Source organism: Triturus cristatus, chromosome 4_1 (genome assembly GCF_964204655.1).
Source record: "Triturus cristatus chromosome 4_1, aTriCri1.1, whole genome shotgun sequence".
Lineage (NCBI taxonomy): Eukaryota > Metazoa > Chordata > Amphibia > Caudata > Salamandridae > Triturus > Triturus cristatus.
The window spans coordinates 919,660,287-919,677,904 of record NC_140585.1 but is presented as its reverse complement, the minus strand read 5'-3'; the positions used below and the strand labels follow the sequence as shown (position 1 = coordinate 919,677,904).

General features: G+C 48.0%; 1 protein-coding gene across 8 annotated transcripts in view; it reads left to right on the top strand.

The window, feature by feature from the left end:
- SBF1 (SET binding factor 1) overlaps positions 1-17,618 on the top strand; it is a 1,208,265-nt gene that overhangs the window by 1,141,716 nt on the left and 48,931 nt on the right. For all 8 annotated transcript variants that reach the window (XM_085653743.1, XM_085653740.1, XM_085653741.1 and 5 more), the window contains one exon: positions 10,435-10,566. In XM_085653743.1, the coding sequence (XP_085509869.1) occupies positions 10,435-10,566 (132 nt within the window). The remainder of the gene's footprint in view (positions 1-10,434; positions 10,567-17,618) is intronic.

Sequence of the window (17,618 nt, the reverse complement as noted above, 5' to 3'; positions counted from 1 at the left end):
ATATCCCTTTTCTGTAGGCAGTTGGTAACTTTGTTTATATTTTGGTTTTATTTTCCCCTGCTCCCTCTGCCTACCTATCTGTCCTTCAGGGGTCCCCCTTACATTGGACGTTTCTTCACCAAGCCTGTGCAGAACCAGCCTCGCCGCGGATGCGGCTTCCGTAGGGGCGGGTCTTGGAATCAGTCCACCTCCGCCCCCGCTGCTTCTACCTCCAAACATTCCTAATCCGCGCTTTGTGAAGCACCCCATGCCGGTGGGTGGCAGGATCCTCCACCACCTCCCCCACTGGCGCGATATCACATTGGACAAGTGGGTGTTGCAGATCATCCGCAGGGGTTACTCCCTTCCCTTTCAGTCCTCCCCTCTAAGCCATGCTACCTCGGTGCCACCGCATGGTGGGGGATCACTTGGTGCTTCTCCAGCAGGAAATCACGGCCCTGTTGGCCAAGGGGGCCATCGAGTGCGTTCCTGGGCCAGAAGTAGGGAGTGGTTGTTATTCGCACTACTTTCTGGTCCCCAAGAAGGACAAAGGGGGCGTGCGCCTCATCTTGGACCACCGGAACGTCAATCGCTTCCTCTGGAAGCAGAAGTTCAAAATGCTGACTCTGGCCCGCCCTGGCTGCCCTCAACCCTGGAGACTGGATGGTAGCGTTGGACTTGCAGGACACATATTTTCACATCCCCGTCCTGCCTGCCCACCGGCGTTACCTGCGGTTCTCGGTAGGCCAGGAGCATTTTCAGTTTGCCGTGCTCCCCTTCGGCCTTACCAGCGCCCCTCGGGTGTTCACGAAAGTGATGGCAGTGGTCGCAGCTCATCTGGGCAGGTCAGGGGTGTCAGTCTTCCCTTACCTCGACGACTGGTTGTTGAAGTCGGGCTCGCCCCAGGCAGTCGTCAACCACCTTCAGACTACGGCCGACCTCCTGCATTTGCTGGGGTTCTCCATCAATGTGCCGAAGTCGCATCTGAGTCCCTCTCAGAAGCTCCCCTTCATCTGGGCGGTTCTGGATTCGACGCTGTTGTGGGTTTCTCCTCCCGAGCAGCGAGTCCGGGATATACAGGCTATGATTCCGATTTTTCAGCCTCTGTCCCGGGTTTCAGTCAGGATGACCCTCCGGCTTCTGGGCCTGATGGCCTCCTGCATCCTGCTGGTGACAAATGCCATATGCGGACTCTGCAGTGGGACCTGAAGTTCCAGTGGGCGCAACATCAGGGCAACCTGTCAGATCATGTCCAGATCTCGGAGGGCACTGCACAGCCATTGCAGTGGTGGCTCACAAATCGCGATTGGGTCAATGGCAGATCCCTCTCCCTTCCCCAACCGGAGCACACAGTGGTGACGGATGCGTCCCTCCTGGGATGGGGTGGCCATTTGGGAGAGGCGGAGATCAGAGGCCTCTGGTCTCCGGCGGAGTCCCGGCTCCATATCAATCTGTTGGAGCTTCGGACGATCCGACTTGCACTGAAGGTATTCCTTCCCTCTTTCCTGGGAAGTGTGGTGCAGGTGTTCACGGACAAAACCACTGCCATGTGGTATTGCAACAAATAGGGCGGGGTGGGGTCCTGGACCCAATGTCAGGAGGCTCTGCGCCTCTGGACGTGGCTAGAACGTCAAGGCATTACCTTGGTGGTTCAACACCTGGCAAATTCTCTGAATGCCAGGGTGGACGAACTCAACCGCCGGTGCTTGATGGATCACGAATGGTGTCTGTGCTCGGACATGGTGCAAGGTCTCTTTCAGCAGTGGGGAGAGCCTTGGTTAGATCTATTCGCCACCGTAGAGAACGCGCAATGTCCTTAGTTCTGCGCGTTGGAATTTCCAAGGCGGCACTCGCTCGGCGACGCTTTTTGTCACGAGTGGAGCTGCGGTCTGTTGTACGCCTTTCCACCTATACCACTTCTGCCCAGAATGCTGAAGAAGATTCGGCACGACCGGGCCCAGGTCATCCTTGTGGCTCCGGATTGGGCACGAAGATACTGGTATCCCAAGCTACTCAGCATGGCGATCAATCCCCCGATCCGACTGACTCTTCAGCGGGATCTTCTGTCGCAGCAACAGGGGACGGTCTTCCACCCGAACCTGTCCAGCCTCCACCTCCATGCGTGGAGATTGAGCGACGACAGTTGACAGCTTTCGATCTTCCTCCAGAAGTCTGTGATGTCATTCTGGCAGCCAGGCGTCCCTCCACTAAGACGGTATATGCCTGCCGGTGGAACAAGTTTGTGGCATGGTGCACAGCAAAGGCTGTGGATCCCCTTTCTGCCCCTCTTTCTGAGGTCCTTCTGTTCCTACTGTCTTTGGCCCAGCAGGGCTCTGCTCTGGGCACTATCAAAGGTTATCTTTCTGTCATCTCCGCCTTTTTGGGGCTTCCAGATCAGCCTTCTCTTTTTAAGTGACCGGTTGTTAATCGTTTCCTGAAAGGCATTACGCTCACGTTTCCTCCTGTGCCGTTCATAATGGGACTTTCATCTTGTCTCGACCTATCTGATATGCGCTTCCTTCGAGCCCCTTCATACCTGTCCTTTGCGTCTTCTCACTCTCAAGACGGCTTTCCTGGTAGCTATCACCTCTGCCAGAAGAGTGAGTGAGCTCCAGGCTCTTTCTTCCAAACCTCCTTTCCTTTCTGTTCATCCGAACAAGGTGGTTTTAAGGACCCGTCCTTCTTTTTTGCCAAAGGTTTTCACGCCCTTCCACATCTGGCAGACCATCACTTTGCCCATCTTCTTTCCGCCTCCACATCCTTCAAGAGAGGAAGAGAGGCTCCATCGTCTGGACCCAAAACGTGCGCTGTCGTTCTCCCTGCAGCGCACACAACAGTTCCGGGTGGATGACCAGCTCTTTGTTGGCTACGTGGGCGCCAAGAAAGGTCGGGCCATGCACAAAAGAACCATCTCTCGGTGGGTCGTTCTGTGCATTAAAGCATGTTACTCGTTGGCTAAGAAGGAGCATCCTGTAGGGCTGCGTGCCCATTCTACCAGGGACGGCAGCCACTACTGCGCGGCGTTTCCTTGCAAGATATTTGTCAGGCAGCTACGTGGGCCTCGCTGCACACGTTTACCAAGCATTACTGCCTTGACAGTCAAGTCCGGAGAGAAGGCTTCTTTGGCCGTTCTGTTCTACGTGACTTTCTGGTGTAATCTATTCGCAGACCCTCCACCGAGGTTGGTATTGCCGGGGTATCTATTCTAAGGTAAGGAATCTATCACTAAAGTGTCTCTTTCAGATGCACAAGTTACTACTTGTGTAACGATATATCTGTAAGAGACATTAGTTAGTGAAAGATTCCTTACCGCCCCACCCATCCTCCCCGTTCTGCGAACAGATTCTAGGGTTAAGGTCATCCCTTTCAGGGACCTAGTTTCTTGGCACCAGTGGTCAGTTTCTTGCATGGCTCTGCATTCCTGGTGCGGAAAGTGGTGTACAGAACTGACGTCAGTGCGCATGGGTGGCGCCTAAGTAGTCTCTGTGACGTCATCTCGGCGCTTACGATGCCAGCGACGGACACGGAGCCGCACGACGCCACCTACTGACACCCAGGGGTAATGCTACAAAAACTTTCCGCATCCAGTCTGACGCCTGGGGATAGTCTAAGGTAAGGAATCTATCACTAACTAATGTCTCTTACAGATATATTGTTATACAAGTAGTAACTTGTGCTGTATGTAGAGATCCTAAGGCGTGGTATTTAGGCATACCACCCCCAGTTCTCAAAGTAATCCAAAGTAACTCAAAAGTAAGCTGAAAGTTCTTACTGCATGATATAAACTGCATTTAAAAGTGATACAAACCTGTATCAATTGTAATTTCAAGCACAACTGCATTACCTTGAACAGTCTTGCATTTTGAAAGTATAAATTACTCACCTGTGCCAAGTTCTGCTTGGTTCACAAATAAATTATAAGCGTATCTTGTTTATACTTACTTAATTGGTCTGTATTCTGTCTCTGAGTGTGTGTATCAGTCCTTGATTGAGTGAATACAATAAATGTTTAACATACCCTTTGGATAAGCCTAACTGCTCGCCCACACTACCACAAAGAGAGTTGTTAGTATTTACCTAATTTAGCCTCTGCTATACCTCTGGGGACTCCATGGACTTTGTGCACACTACACCTTATTTTGATATAGCATATACAGAGCCAGGATTCCTACACGCTGGTGGTGCAATTTGAGTGCCTACCTGGACCTTTGGGAACCTTGGTCCTAGCCCTTACCTTATCCAAGAAACCGCTAAACATTTCTCTTCTATAGGATCCCATGTTAAAAGATTTTGTGCCTAAAAATGTTTTGTTGAACTGATGTTTGTATGGAGAAAAGAGAACTAAAACTGCAAAGTATAAAAATTCTTACTTACCTAGTATTGTGAGATCCCAAGGTGTGGTATCTAGGCATACCACCCCAAGCACTCAAAGTAATCCAAAAGCAACTAAAAGGTGATCTCAAAGTAATTACTGTTTAGTTCAAATGTCATTTTAAAGTGATACAAACCTGCAACAATTGCAAATCCATCCTCATTTGCATTTCTGTGTATAGGTCTACAATTGAAAGTATATTTGACCTACCTGTACCAAGTCCTGCTTGGTTCTAGAAATAAAATACAAGTATACCTCTTTTTTTTTTATACTTGCCCAATTGGTCTGTATTCAGTCTCTGAGTCTGTGCATCAGTCTTGATTGAGTGAATACAATAAATGCTTAACACCCTCTGGTTAAGTCTAACTACTCGCCCACACTACTACAAAGAGAGCTGTTAGAACTTACCTAATTTAGCTTCTGTTTTACCCCTGGGGACTCCCTGGACTCTGTGCACACTATACCTTACTTTCGTATAGTAAATACAGAGCCAGCTTCCTACAATCATCATTGGATTTTGCACCTAGGTGCTCGCTTCCTCGGGTGAGTGTCTCCTCCATCTGTGGAAGGGTACTGGTGGGATCTGTGTAGTGAAATGTAAAATAACCCACTATACTATAAATATGAAGCTTAATATGGGTGAAGGTTAAAGTGGTAAGATTAAAAAGTAGTGGTGATGTTTTTCGGACATGTTAAATGTCCTTAGCATTACACATGAGTATTCAACATGGTTCGGCCTTCATTCCCCTAACAGGCCCAGGCCTTCATCAGGACTTTAGTGATGGTAGTCAGATCCCTTCTTTTGTTGTTCGTTATACGTCCCATAAGTCTAATTCACTCGCACGTCTTCAGGCTTGTATGCAGGCTTGTATTGAGCATGTAACTTTTAGTGTTTGTGGCATTGCCCTCACCCGGATGAGGACGATTTGGGCTTAGACGCAGAGGGCTTGCATTTATCCATTTCGGTACAGGGCCCTCGCCTCACCTGGTGCCTATGAGCCACGAACGCTAAAAGAGACAGTCTCAATACAAGCCAGCAAAAAAAACATACTGAAGATGCATGAGTAGGTAAGTAACATTTATTTGTTTCTAGTAATTAAAATCGTACAAAGACAAACAGTAGATAAAAATCATAAAAGGAGATTTTGGATAAGAAAGTTAATGAAGCAGTGAATCAAAAGTGCAAGTTAACACTTTTAAAGTACTTGTGCGCTGTCTGAAATTGACAGAGAACCTCAGGGTACCAGGATAGGCTATAGTTTTGGTGTTGGTGTTTCCACTCCGGCTATTCTATTAAGGACTGAAATCCGGCTGTGCCTCACTGCATTCAGTTGCTTGAAGAGTGGGTAATATTCAGATTTGTTAGCAAAAGTTCAAGCGCAACAGATCAGCATGCACATTTAGCTGCTTTAAAAGGTGCTTGTGCGTTGTCTGGGAGCCCTGGAATGCCAGGATAGCCCATAGTTATGATGTTTGTTTCCACTCTGGTTAGCAGCCTGCCCCAGATTTCTTATAAATCAGATGATAATTATGTCAAAAGATCAAGACTGACGCCGCCTTCGTGTCCGCCATCGCATTGCTTTAGGATGCTTTTGTTCAAGTTTATTTTAAAATGTCATGAAGCGACAGTTCAGGATGAGGTCATCATGCTCTAAGCAGACTAAAACAGCCTGCCTGCATGTTTGGATCCCTTTGCTTTTTAATGAAGGGATGCCTCCTATCCCCCACTATTTTGGTGCAGATGCAGTTATTTGCAGAAGGTTCTCTTTATTTGAGCTGCATAGGTGACAGACTGTGTTGCCAAAGTACTAGCCATGCAGGTTTTTCCAATAGAGTTTGTGGGCAGCCCAGGCGACACTGCAGCAGTTTAAGCTGCAGATGTAGCGGAAATGCACAGGCTAGATACAATGCTTGCTTTTGTTATGAGTAGCCATTTATGACCAGCGTGAATTGTTTTTGCGAGCTCCTCTTTATCTTGTGGAAGAGAAATTGAGGCCATTGCAGAATTAACTAGCTTTTTTTAAAGTGTTGCATGGCGGGGAGGCCCACAGGTTCCCTAGGTGCAAGTTGTTTTAGGATTGGTCCAAGTATTCTTTGAGGATGTTGCTGTGCCTGCTGCAGGTCAATTTGGCAATTGCAGACCACAGGATGTTATTTATTGTATTGGGCTCTGTGTGCTTTAGTTTAAAGCAGCATTAGACAGTTACCCCATTTCGCCCTAGTGATTGCCTCATTAGGCAGAGTTCCAGTCAGATTTGACTTGGAGAGGAACTCGAGGCTAGGTTTAACACATAGTGTTACACGTTTGTTTAGAGGTTGTCCAAGAGGGCCAAGTCACGGCCTAAAAGGGCCTTGCTGCCTTAAGTTAAAGTTGGCAAGAGTTTTACAGCTATGACTTTCAGAAGAGGATTGAGAGCTGTACCTTTCAATTTCTTGTGCAGGTTGCTTTTGTTTGTGATGGCTTGGAGCTGTTGTTTGGCCAGACCCTTGTCATCTAGCAACATCCCTGGGTACTTGTATTCTTTTACTGTCTCCAGGCGGTGTGAGCCAAGATGCCAAATACCACTTTTCTTGCACGCTTTGATGACCAGCATCACCTTTGTTTTGGTTATGGTTGATAACCAGGTCGTTTTGTGTGGTGTGTAAATGGAGAGTGTTAATCAGTCTCTGCAGGCCTACTCTGGTTAAGCTGCACAAGACCACGTCATCCACGCATAGTAAATGGTTTAGTGCTCTTGTGCCAAGACGTGGAGCATTTAGCTTTTGGTTTCATCAAGGGCTGATGAGAGGTCAGCCATGAAGAGGTTCAAGAGGCATGGGCCCAGCACGCACCCCTGCTTGAGCCTTGTTGAGTGTAGATTTTCCTTAACAGGGGGGTGCCGTCTCCAATTTTGATCGCCACTCATGTGTGGATGTGAAGTGACTCGATTGTTCTAAGCAGGTGTGAAAGGAAGTTCCAGGCCCTGGACTTCCTCCATAGATTTGCTTGATTTACGCAGTCAAACGCTGATTTGTAGTCCACAAAGCAGAGATGTACCGAGCAGTTCCGGCTCCCCAGTAGGTCCAGGATGAGGGACAGGGCCAAGATGTTGGTGATTGTGCCAGAGCCCGTCCTGAAACCATATTATGTTCTAAGGATTATTTGGTGTACGTCCTCCCAGGCAGTCGGATCGTCTAGGACAAGAGATGCAAATAATTTTGCTTCATTGTCAATAAGGGGAATAAGACTGTCATTTTCTGGCAAGGTTTTATCTCCGCCTTTGTGGCATGGAGTGATGACAGCGTCTTGCCATGATTCCGGCATGGCGCCTGTGAGGATTGCGTTGGAAAAAACAGGAGTCCACTTTTCTGCCTGTACTGTGGGCCTTGTTTATAGATGGCATGAAGTATTCAATTTGGCCCCGGCGCACTGTCCTTCCTGCCTTTAATTATGACATTTGTTGTGTCCTGTTCGGACAGTTGGACTCCTACTGTGTGGAGGAGAAACTGTCGGTCTGTTACCACAGTAGGCCCCTACAGGGGATTTAGTGGTGATAGGCCATCTTTGTGGAGTGGAGCTGAGTTGTTTGGCAGCAGCGATATAGGATGAGCCTTTAGAAGAAATGGGGACATGGAGTTGCTGCTGCAGAGAAATGTTTCTTGAGAAAGGCAACCCAGCACTCTTCTGTGATAGGAGCATTCCCAAGGGGTTGCTGCTGCCAATTTAGGTTGTTTACAGTTGACCAAAGGTTTCTTTAATTGGGTAGCTTGCTGTCATAGAACAGTTTGGCCCAGAAATTGTCCGTGGCTTTTCGGTTTTTGAGCCAGACCGACTTGGCATATCCCTTTGCAGCCCTTAAAATATCTGTGGTGCTCGCAGTTTTACTATTTACCCTTCACGCCTGTCTTGTGGAGCCATGTAGTGGGTCCTGGGTAGACTGTCTGTGCTGCAGTTCTTGTTTGCATGTGCGTCAGTTGTGAATTTTTGCCATGTCACTAGTAGGCTTAAGTTTTCATTTTTCAATTTTTCTAATGCCAACTTGACGCTGTTAGCAATTTTCTTTGTAGTGGTTCTGACCATTTCAGTTTCTTGTAGTTGGTGTTGAATTGGGAGCCAAGTGCAACAAGCCTGCTCTCGACAACCTCTCTTTTTAGGTCTAGTACCAGTATTTGTGGAGGGTGGTTGCTTTCACAGTGCTCCACAATTTGGAAAGAGCAAACTACAGAGAATAGAGAGAGCAATAAAATGGTGTAATCGATAATGGATTCCGACCGTAGGCCGATATAGGTGAAATTTGCTGGACAGTCGGGTAACCTACCATTGAGTGCTCTCATCCAAGGTATTCGATGTTGAACGCATAGTTCTCCACACATTTGTCTTTCCGAGTCCTAACTTTTGACACCTGGAGCTCTGTCACCGAAGTTGTTCTGTTGGGTAAGGAATTCATTGGGTGGGCCAGAGCTGATCAGATTCATGTTGAAGCCTCCCGTGATGATTAAGTCAGTTTCTGAGATGCTGTGCATTTGGTTTAGGATAGCGGATTTGAATTTCTTGATGGTGTTCATTTTTGGATTTGGGTGGGTTGAATGTAGACGTTTATTATGATCAAAGTGTTTAGTTGGAGAGTAGAGAAATCAGAATACCGGCCTCCGGGTCCAGGCTCGACTCTTTATGTTCAGCCAAGGACAGAGTGAAGTAGATGTCTAGCTCCCATTGTGGCGGCCCAATTTATCTGGTTTTTTCTGCTGGTTTGTAGTGAACTGAGTAGCCTTTACATGTTAGTAAATTAGACTTACTGGACATATAACAAACAACAGAAGGGATCCGACTACCATTTCGAAGGTCCTGATGCAGGCCTGGACCCGTTAGGGCATCGAAGGCCGAAACTAGTTGACCACTTGCATGTGATACTAAGGACAGTTGGCACATCCAAACATCACCACTCCACTTTTTAATCTTACCACTATATCTTTCACCCATATTAAACTTCAGATTTAAGATATAGTAGGTTATTTTATATTACACTGCACACATCCCACCAGTACCTTCCCACAGAAAGAGGCGGCACTCACCTGAGATAGTGAGTACCCAGGTGCGAAACCCAATAAGATACCATAGTGGTACTCCCTTACACCACCAGTGGCAATTGCTGGTTGAGGGTTTCAGGTCAACATTCAAGTTGCTGTTCACCCTATGTGGGAAGGGTATGCCCAGACGTGGGTCAAGAGCTCACTACGCCACTGGAGTCAAGCTATCCTGGCTGGAGAGGGGTGAAACCCCGCAACCGGTCCTAGGATGCTTGATTCCAGCCCTGGGAAGACTTGGCTTGGCAGTTCGGGCTGGACTGTTCACATGAGGCACAGGGTCAAGACTGATTTGCATATGGCCATGTCTGAACTGGGGTGGCGTGGTGAGCAAAATAACAATGGATTAATCCCAGCTCTGTGACTGGGGGTGAATGTTTTGCCATTGTGCAACATTCCGTCCATCATCTTGTATGTTTTGCAATACTCAAGTGACCCAGGCTTCAGACACCAGTGCAGTTTACTCTCATTTGATTGATAACGATTCATTTATGAAAGTTGAGTAATCTTTCCCTATGCTTCTATCCCCCCCTTCTTGGTTTTTAGCATTATCAACACATGCCATGTTGTAGAGATGAATATAGGCACTACTATTGAATACCAAGCTAGAGACAGGATGGGAACTGATTAGATTCCATGTTTGGGAGTTGGTAAACAGCATCACTGGATCATAGGCCCAGGATAAAATTGGCACTTTAATGCTGTCTCAGGTTAGGTGACCAACGGAGACTCCGGTTGGGTACAAGGATGCAGAGGATGGGCACTGCTGTTGGATGCTGGGCTTGGTAGGGTTTGGACGCTGTCAGTGAATTCCTGGTTTGCTGTTAGGGTGGTAGTAGTTCGTTCTTCTCTTAGCTGTCCCGTTTAATCCTGGCTACCATAGTAATCTGATGCAGTCAGCCGGTCTCATTGATGATGTTCGGTTTGGGATGGGTACATGGACCCTCTTCGATGTATTCATTTGAGAAGCATGTACCTCTGATACCATCTTTATCTTCCACTCTGTTCTTCTCTTACAGCTGCGGTACTATGACCACCGTACAGACCCTGAATGTAAAGGGGTCATTGACCTTGCTGAGGTGGAATCCATTACGCCGGGCGCACAGACCATGGGCTCACCCAAAACGGTGGATGAAAAAGCTTTCTTTGATGTAAGTAGAGCACTAACAAACCTCTTTAGGGTTGTGTTCCTGGAACAGGGATGATGGGAATAAGAGCTGTACTTTGCACCTAGCTTTAGAAAGCAGCACCTTCATCCCGGAGTTCCTGGCTATCCATGGTCATTTCTGAACTTCAGCATTACTCCTTTCCACTTTTTGAACTTTCCATCCTGATCTAGGATTAAACTGTATAATCCTACCTGGGGGCTAATTACTTAGATTGTGCATTGCTCCAAAATCTCCAGTTATTTAGCCTGCAATTTTGTTAAAACTGTTTTCCACAGACATTTCCACCACAGCAACAGACACCAGGCCGATAAACCTGACTGGTATCATACGTAATGGTACTCTGAAGGCTGCCCTGTGTGATCACTGTGTGCCTCCGCTCCTCAAAAGAGCCATCAGGTGATCCTTTGTAACCAGCTTACCTCTTAGGGTTAGTCAAAGGAACCTGCTCTTGCTGCAACTGTCCAGGCTTGCTTGCAAGTCCAAAAGGCAACTAAGATGTCCTGTAATTTGTAGATTTCTCATTGCTGTTACGTGTACATTAGGTTTTTTGGACCCAGACTCTATTAAGGAAATTCTTGCCAAGGAAGAATACTGATCTTCTGGGGAATAATTCAGTTAGGTTCTTTTGCCACGCTACTCGTATTTACTGTCTGATGATGAGATAAGCTGTGTAAGTGAGCTTAATATAATATTTAATTTAATTATGATTTAAACATTACCTTAGGGTTATCCCCTCTCTATTTGAAACACACAAAAGGTGATTTGAGGAATGCTTGCAAATACTCTAAACTACTGGTAATCGCTCTGGATAGCATTCCAATCCATTATTTCTTGTCCACTGTGCCACTGTAAACAGAGGCCTGTCTTATGCAACATGTATCAGTATATGTAAAGTTTTGAAAAATATCTACTAAAGATCACTTGCCTATCTGAAGCAACATTTTCTATCAGAAATGTACATTTTATCACATTTGACTGAAAGTCCCTTGTTTCTTGTGCCTGCCAGAAAAGAAAAATCAACTACGAAATGTTTCACATTGGCATCAGACTTTACTCTGTAGAATTGTGACAGTGTTACTTTAGAGAATCTACATGCACCACTGTACCAGAGGGCACAGCAGTGTCACTCATTTTTCAGCTCTGTGAAGTGGGCATCTCTTAATGGAAGCGGACCTTTATAAGTCTGTTTTCACAAATAAAATCTGGGGTTGAGTTTTCTGGCTTTGGCCGACATCTAAAGGTGTCAGCCACCAAAGTCAGCCATTTTTCAGTATTCCAGATGGTTTTGATTAGGTTTTGATTAAGTATCCCACCATGGTGGAAATAATTTTTGTAAGGTCGAACTTGAAGTTACTGTGTCTTGCAGATTTTCACACCATTGATGATTCATTAGATGACCTTGAAAACAGAGGATGAGAACCATTAGCAGAGACTTAAAATGCCTAACATGTGCCTCTTGCAGAAAAGGAAACTGTTCCTGCGCCTTTCTATTTGCAGCAGATTGTGGTTTCCTGACCACAAGCACTTGTAGTAAGTCCAACAGCAGCATAGGGGCACGTGTCTCTCTAGAGATTGGTTAACTCATCAGTATAGGCGTCACCCCTGGTCTAGATCAAGGAGTTGGGACAGTCTTGTAACAGAAAAGTTACTCATATTAGGGAGCATTTTGTTCTCAGTTTCTTGAAGCCGTTCCATTGAAAATCTTTCTGGTTTACAAAATATGATTTATGGTACTTAAGTGCCCTGCTACAGATTTGAGTAATTTTTGAGACCTTATAACCAAAACATCAACCAGGACCTCTAGTACTCTGTTACAAAGACTCATGCAACTCATTTTGGAAGTATTTCTTCCACTGTCTTCCATAAGTGATCAAAAGAAAGATCCAGGACAAAACATTCAAGTCCTCAGACCAGGCATTCTTGTTCTTATGGGGAGAGAAAAAAGACAATCAATACATTTTTATTTGCTAATACCAGTGGCTTAATTTGACAAATCCACGTGAAACTTGGCAGACATTTAGAAAGTTTTCTTTGGGTGTGGAAGCTCTGTGCAGATCCATGAAAGGAGGCAGGTGATTTATTTCATCTGCTAATAACTTTTATGCAGTTTAATAAACCCATGTGAATATGGCAGGATGTTAAAAGTTACACTCAGAGCAGGAATCTTGGATATCTGAAAGAAACACGTAGTGATAGATTCCTTACCTTAGAATTACCCCCAGGCGTCAGGGTGGATCCGGAAAGTTTTAGTCAGCAGTACCCCTGCGCGTCGGTAGGTGCCGTCGGGTGTCTCCACGTCCAGCGTCGTGATCGCCGGGTTGACGTCGTGGGCAGTACTTAGACGCCGCCCACAAGCGCTAACGTCAGTTCTTTCTTTTTCTGCGCCAGTAAGTGCAGATCTGGGAAGAATCATTTTTTGACTGAGCTTTTTGTCTCCTAATTTTCTGAGTCGATCAACACCTGGTGTCGTAGGGATGCACAGGTTTAAGAACTGTGGAGACTGTCACCGCATGATCTCGGTGACGGACCCACACCAAGTGTATCTCTACTACCTGGGGCCCGACCACGACTCAAAGTCGTGCCACGATTGCTGGGCCATGACGCCGAAAACTTTGCGGGAGCGGTCCCGAAAGTTGCTGGAAGTCCGGCAGTCGGCTCTGCGCCATTCAAGGTCCCGGTCCCGTGGGAGGTCGAGGGACCGGTCGCGGAACATCACCATCATTCTTCTGGATCTAAGTCTTCGCAGTCGGGGTCAGGTAAGTCGAAGCATTCCAAAAAGAAGTCGAAGAAGCGCCGTCGCTCTAGGACTTCCCCTCGTCTGTCACGCAGCTGGGTGCGGCGGTGCCACCCCCGTGGCTCCGGCGGAGCCTGTGACGTCACCGCCAGCCTACCCGCCCTTCCCGGGTCCAGCGGCGACGCCTGCATAGGTGCAAGAGTTTCTTGCTGCCATGGCCCGACTTTTTGGGCCGTCTGGCCCTGTTGGTGGGCCTCTGGGACCCGCGAGCCCGACTGGGGGTCCTTTGTTCCATCGCCGCAGGCTCTGGCCCCGGCGTCGCCACCGGCCCCGGCGCCGCAGGCCCCCATGGGATCCAGGATCGGACCCCGGTCGAGGCCGGTTGACCTTGTTACGCCTCCACCAACGTCGACTTCACCGGCACTGCTTCCAACGTCGCCCGCTCCTCAGGACGACATCGTCCCCGGTTTCAGCCCTGAACCGGACACGGAGCCGGATTGCGATTCTGGCGCCGATGGGATTTGTTCCCTATGTCCATCCTCGGTATTTTCAGCCTGTTCCACAGACTTTGGAGGAAGGGGAGGACTGGGAGGGGTCTGAGGACCCTCTCGCACAGAATTGTGCTTATGATCTGGACTGGGCAGAGGATTTTGGGAAAGCCAGTGTTCTTGACACTTCACCAGACCCTGGCATGCTGTCTCCTCCTACCGGGGCTATGGAGGAGGGAGCAGGTTACGCAGTGGTGTTGCGTAGGGCGGCCGAGGCGCTCCACCTCAAGCTCCCTACAGTGGCCATCAGGACGAACATCCTGACAGGTGCTCCATCCGGCGGCAACCTCTTCGGAGCCCTTGCTGCCCTTTAATGACACACTTTCTACCTATGGAGCAGCCATAAAATCGTCCAATTACAAGTTATGGAGAACAAGTTTTTAAAACGTCTTTTATCAGTCTCAAATAGTTCTCCTAATATATTTTGTCATTCTGAGATGGGCCTTGACTTTGTGAGCGATAGTATCCATATTTCCCCATTGCTCCTATGGGGAAAAGTATGGTCCTCAGATGATTTGCACCTTTCAAAAGAAATTCTGAAAGATTGTGTAAATCTGGATCATGCCATGCGGATCCCATGGATAAGTTATGTAAAGGAAACCTTTCATAAAATTGGCCTTGGTAATTTATATGATAATCCTGACTCTATTAACCCAGGCTCAAAGATGGCGATTAAGAATGCATATCGTAGTATACTGGGCTCATCTAAATATGATGAACAACCATCATACCAGGCAGTTACACTTCAGCATCAATTCTATTGGTCTTTCACTACACATACGCAGTGGCGTTTTTATTTGACCAGATTTCGGTTAAAAATATTGCATTTTCTGGTTGCTTTCCCGAAGCAAGGGGGTTGGTGTGAGAGGCTACCCCCTTGCTCATGTGACAATGAAGCTGAACAAAGCACTCTGCACTTTGTACTTTTTTGCACACTTTACAAAGCTCCAAGAGATCGTTTTATTAAACCTATCTTAAGGGAAATTAGACCTTGCAATTTTAAGGAAGGTTTTGAACATTTAAGAACATTATAAACTGATGCTTTATGTAGCTCTATGATCAGTTTTATTAGATTGGCACTCTCAATCAGAAATCGTTATTGATAGTATGTTCCCTGCTACAAGTTACTGAAATTCATAGAATTGATGACCTATATGAACATATTCAGCTAAAATAACCTGAGTCGTGGTAGCTACCTTACAAAATCAAGTGGGTTGATGATGTAGTCTAAAAATGCACATTGCACTTTATATCTTTGTTTGTGTCTAAAGGAAGTTATTAAATGTCCGTGGAGATACAAATTGATCGTGAGTCCATTGGGAAATCTGGAGTAATAGATTTTTATAAATTGTTTGTTGTTTTTAATGTAATTTTTATTAGTGTTATCGTATTGAATTTTAAAGAACTTTTTATAAAGAATATAGTGTCCATAGAAAATATGTTTTTGATATACGGTCTTTGCCACTTATGTATTCGTACCTTTTTGATCAGAAATGCCATTTGTGAGTTTGTATGTTAAATATGTATAATTTTATGATTCTTTTTCGAATCAAATAAAGTTATTGAATGACACACTTTCTGACGTTCTTTTAGGCACCTGGTCCAGGCCCAACACAGGTGCTCCTGTGGACAGGAACGTAGCCCGACGCCATCGCCCTGCTCCGGGCGATAGCCTCTTCCTCTCTCAACAACCTACTCCTGAGAGCTTGGTTGTCCAGACCTCTGCATCCCAAAGCACATTCCCTTCCGCACCTCCGGATAGGGAATCCAAGAAGCTGGAGCAGCTTGGCAAGAAGCTGTTTTCATCTGCCAGCTTAGGGCTGCGGTCGGTGAACACCGCTTGCCTCTTGGGCCGTTATTCCCACTCTCTGTGGGACACGGTTGCGCAGGTGCTGCCTAGCTGTCCGGAGGAGGTCCAGACAGCACTCACCCAAGCTGTTGCTGCTGGGAGAGACGCAGCTAAGTTCACCATTAGTTGTGGGCTTGACACCGCCAACTCGCTGGGCAGGGTGATTTCCATGACGGTGGCGCTTAGGCACCACGCCTGGCTGAGAACAACTGGCTTTTCTGGGGATGTCCAGAATACCCTGATGGATATGCCCTTTGATGGCATTCGCCTTTTTGGACCCACGGGCTATGGCCAAGTCCTTGGGCCTGTCGGCCACCCGTCTACTCCGCCTTCTGCTTTTCGCTCCTTTAGTGGCTGCGGAAGGGGCGCCCCACTACATTCGCAGAGCCACAGCAACAACCTCAGCGCGGCCTCGGACGTGGAACCATCGAGGCGGTTCAGGGGGCCAGCGGGCGGGTCAGTCCACCTCCAACCCTTTGGCATCCACTGCTAAGCCTTCCTAGTCCATCCTTTCAGGTCCATCAAACGCCAGTGGGTGGACAGATTCGCCATCATCTCCCCCACTGGCGCACCATCACATCGGACCAGTGGGTGCTGCAAATTGTCAAAAGGGGCTACTCCCTCCCCTTCGAAACTACCCCTCCAGCCATGCCACCTCAGTACCACCGCATGTTGGGGGATCACTTGGCACTTCTCCAGCAGGAAGTTGCGGCCCTCTCGGCCAAAGGAGCCATCAAGCGCGTTCCAACGCCCAAAGTAGGTCGTGGCTGTTATTCCCACTACTTCGTGGTTCCAAAGAAGGACAAGGGCCTGCGTCCTATCTTAGACCTTTTGAAACGTCAACGGTTTCCTCTGGAAGAAGAAGTTCAAGATGCTCACATTGGCTCAGGTCTTGTCTGCCCTAGACCCGTAAGACTGGATGATAGCGTTGGACTTGCAGGACGCCTACTTTCATATTCCCGTCCCGCCGGTCCACCGGCGTTACCTGTGGTTCACGATTGGCCACGAGCACTTTCAGTTCACCGTGCTCCCGTTTGGCCTTACAAGCACCCTTCGGGTGATCGCGAAAGTGATGGCGGTGGTCGCAGCCCATCTGCGCAGATCAGGGGTTTCAGTCTTCCCCTATCTCGACAACTGGCTGTTGAAGGCGGGCTCGCCCCAGGCAGTTGTCTCCCACCTCGAGACTACGGCCGACCGCCTGCATTTGCTGGGGTTCTCCATCAACGTGCCGAAGTCGCACCTGGTACCCTCTCAGAAGCTCCTTTTCATCGGAGCGGTTCTGGACACGGCGCAGTTTTGGGTTTATCCTCCTGAACAGCGAGTCCGGGACATTCAGGCTCTGATTCCGATCTTTCAGCCCTTGTCCTGGGTTTCGGTCAGGATGACGCTGAGGCTGCTGGGCCTCATGGCCTCCTGCTGATCAACCATGCCAGATGGCATATGCGGGCTCCGCAGTGGGACCTGAAGTTCCAGTGGGCGCAGCATCAAGGGGACCTGTCCGGAAACGTCCAGATCTCGGAGGGCACTGCACAGCAGTTGCAGTGGTGGCTTATGAGCCAACATTGGGTCAGCAGCAGATCCCTCTCCCTAGCCCAACCGGAGCACACGGTGGTGATGGATGTGTCCCTCCTGGGATGGGGTGGCCACATGGGAGAGGCGGAGATCAGAGGCCTCTGGTCTCCGTCGGAGTCCAGGCTCCATATCAACCTTCTGGAGCTGTGGGTGATCCGTCTTGCACTGAAGGTATTCCTTCCCTCTGTCAAGGGGAGCGTAGTGTAGGTGTTCATGGACAACACCACCGCCATGTGGTATTGCAACAAGCAGGGCGGGGTGGGGTCGTGAACCCTATGTCAGGAGGCTCTGCGCCTCTGGACATGGCTGGAATATCAGGGCATTTTACCTG